We start from the raw sequence: 3,463 nt of genomic DNA, 5'->3' as shown, positions 1-3,463 counted from the left end.
AGTGCTCAAGAAAAAAATCAACTATGCTCTCAATAATGGTTCCTCGATGCAGTCCTATGATGGGTTTAACAGCAAGCCATCTTTTGCACCAGAGATAGTGTGGAAGCCACTCTTCCGGCACTTTAAAGTACTCTAGTTTGAGGTCTACGATGGAACCACTGATCTCGTCGATCATTTGGAGACCTTCAAGATGACATGCTCCTTCAAGGAGCAGCAGATGCCATCCTCTATCAAGTGTTTCCTGCTACTCTTAAAGAGGCCGCTCGATAGTGGTATTCAAACTTGAAGCTGGCCTCCATCCACTCTTTCGAAGATATATGCCAATCGTTCGTCGGTCACTTTGTTAGCAGCTAACGATAGTAAAAGTGGTTTGACTATCTCCGTACTATCAAACAGAGGGAGGGCAAGTCAATCCATGCTTTTGTCACCATTTCAATGCGGTGATGCTGGATATCTATGACTTGAACCAGTCGACCACGATGGCCGCATTGATGGGTGGCCTACTAAAGAACGACTTGAAAAAGTTGTTAACTAAGACTTATCTCCGAAACTTTCCGCACATGCTTGCCCATACGAATAAGTATGCCCACACGGAGGAGGCTTTCGTAGAAGAAATCTCTGTCAGTTTTGGTGTGGCAGGTCAAAACAAGGAGCACTCTCCAAAGTAGGAGGGGAGAACCCACCAACGCTCGCAGTCTCCATTTTGGAGGCAGAAATATAGAGGTCGAGGCCATCGATCTCAGAGCCTTCCGAGAAGGGATTGACGATCCTCTCCTCATCCTCCTAGGCGTTACACTAACTACATACCTTTGAATATTTCTAGGAGGGATGCATTGATGGAGATTCGAGTTGAGTTGCCCGAGCCTCCAGTGATGCAGATGAAGTCTGAGTACCACTACAACCTAAATAAGTACTGTCTCTACCATCATGACCACGATCATGATACTGAAGATTGCATGCAGCTCCGTGATGAGATTGAGAGGCTCATTAGGTAGGGGAGACTGAAACATTTCATCCGAGAGAGAGTGCCTCAATAACGACCTCCTTTGAGAGCTCAGCAATCATTTTCTCAGCCACAGCCATAGCCAGCACCAGCGCAGTCGATGAGACAGAAAATAGGAGGACCGACAATAGTAGAAGACCGATCTATCCAAAATGAAATCCATATGATAATTGAGGAATCGACCGGATTGATGGAGCTTTCGGAGGTGAAGAGGCCGAAGCTTGAAGATGAGCATAAAGATGCCATTACCTTCACTAAGCGAGATGTAGAGGACGTGCTAGCCCCACATAATGATGTGGTGGCTGTAATAGCGAATATCACTGACTTTAATGTGCATCGTATATTCATTGATAATGAAAGCTTGGTTGATATTTTATATTTCTCTATCTTCATCCAAATAGGCTTTACACTAAATCAGTTAGGTAGATTTGATATCCCGATTCAGGATTTCTCCGAAGATTCCATGATCTTAGAGGGAATGATTAGGCTGCCTGTCACAATAGGTACTGCATCAAAATGGATGACGATCCAAGTCAATTTTCTAGTGGTCAAGCTCTCTTTAGTTTACAATGCAATTCTTAACTGTCCAAGCTTGTGGACTGTAAAGGCCATAATGTCGAGCTATCACTTAATGGTGAAGTTTCCAACTCCGAACAGAGTAGGGCAAATTAGAGGCAACCAGGCCATAGCTCGATAGTATTTTGCTATCAAACTTCAAGCAAAAAGCCAGCCATCCCAAGTAGAGGTCCAACTAGAACTTCCTATTGGGTTGGATGCCTAAGATGACCTATCTCAGAATGAGCCCAGCCGTCCGAGGATCTCCTAGAGATTCCACTATGGAAAGAGAATCTCTAACAAATAGTGAGGATCAGCTCACACCTAGATGAGGTAACAAAAGATCGGCTAACTGCTCTATTATAGAAAAATATCGATCTTTTTGTTTGATTGGCCGTAGACATGTCTGACATTGATCCGGAGGTGATGTCCCATCATCTGAAGGTGGATCCAATCTATCGGTTGGTGAAGCAGAGGAAGCGAAGCTTCACTCCAGAGTGTTAGAAGATCATATTCGAGGAAGTGGACAAACTACTCAAAGCTGGCTTCATTAGAGAAGTAATGTACCTGAATTGGCTGGCGAAAATTATCCTGATCAAGATGACAAACGAAAAGTGGCACATGTGCAATGACTTCATCGATTTGAACAAGATTTACCCCAAGGACAGCTATCCATTGCCTCAGATCCATCAGATGGTAGATGCTACTTTTGGGCATGAGCTTCTCAGTTTAATGGATACCTTTTTCTGCTATAATCAGATTTAGATGGTGCTTGAAGATGAGGAGAAAATAATCTTTATTATTGATCATGGGTTTTATTGTTACAGGATGATGTCCTTTGGGTTGAAAAATGTAGGAGTTACCTATCAATGACTGGTGGATAAGATCTTTAAAGATCAACTTGATCTCAATATGAAAGTATACGTAGATGATATGCTAGTCAAGAGCCATACAGTTTCAGACCATATTGCTGACCTCTAAGAGACTTTTCACACCCTCCATCGATTCCAAAAGAGGCTGAATGCAGCGAAGTATGCCTTTGGAGTTATCATCGAAAGATTTCTTGGATTCATGATCTTGCGAAGAGGTATTGAGATAAATTTCGAGAAGATCAGGATAATTCTTGAGATGACTCCATTGAAAATAGTTAGGGAGGTGCAGCATCTTATTGACAGGATCGCTTTGCTCAACTACTTCATCTATAGATCGATCAAGAAGTATCTTCCATTCTTTTAGACCCTCAGGTAGCTAAAAGACTTTCAATGGACTATTGAATGTCAAATAGAATTTAAGGAGTTAAAACAATATCTTAGCTCTTCACCATTGCTTACGAAGCCTCAACCTGATAAAGAACTACTACTATACCTTACTATCTCTCCAGTGGCGATCAATGTAGTTCTTGTTTGAAAAAAAGGATGGATTCAAAAGTCAATATATTACACCAGCAAAGTCCTTCATGATGCCGAGATCAGATATTCAAACTGAAAAAGTTGATTTTTGTGTTGGTTATCACAGCAAGAAAACTTAAGCCTTATTTTTAGGCCCATACTGTTGTACTGCTCATTGACCAATCAATCAAGGCCATTCTCCATCGTTCGAACACCTCAGGATGAATTGCAAAGTAGGCTCTTGAACTTGTCAAGTTGGATGTGTAGTACCGTCCAAGGCCTTCCATCAAAGTCTAAGTGTTAGCGGACTTCATCCTAGAATATACCATTCCAAACAGGCAGAGTTCACAAGATAGAGAAGGCTCAAGAGCTGGCAAGGGCTCAAAAGCATGTGAAAACTCAAAGAATGAGGAGACAGACGTAGGATCTGACTCTGAGGAGTTATAGACACTGCATATCAACAGTGTTGGAAATAGTATCCCAAAGCCAATCGTCAGCCTGTTGACGGTTGTGCTCT

General features: G+C 42.2%; 1 protein-coding gene across 1 annotated transcript; it reads left to right on the top strand.

The window, feature by feature from the left end:
- The first annotated feature begins 1,193 nt into the window (after positions 1-1,193).
- LOC140856209 (uncharacterized) lies at positions 1,194-1,700 on the top strand. The gene has a single exon (XM_073253351.1). The coding sequence runs from the start codon at positions 1,194-1,196 to the stop codon at positions 1,698-1,700; it is 507 nt and encodes a 168-aa protein (XP_073109452.1).
- Positions 1,701-3,463: the final 1,763 nt, after the last annotated feature.

The sequence above is a fragment of the Elaeis guineensis genome, chromosome 3 (genome assembly GCF_000442705.2).
Source record: "Elaeis guineensis isolate ETL-2024a chromosome 3, EG11, whole genome shotgun sequence".
In the NCBI taxonomy this organism is placed as follows: Eukaryota; Viridiplantae; Streptophyta; class Magnoliopsida; order Arecales; family Arecaceae; genus Elaeis; species Elaeis guineensis.
Note: the sequence above shows the minus strand (reverse complement) of the source record. Positions and strands in the feature narration are given on the sequence as shown.

Bases quoted from the DNA above. Each gene is read 5' to 3' on its own strand.
- LOC140856209 (XM_073253351.1), top strand. From the start codon at position 1,194: ATGGAGCTTTCGGAGGTGAAGAGGCCGAAGCTTGAAGATGAGCATAAA.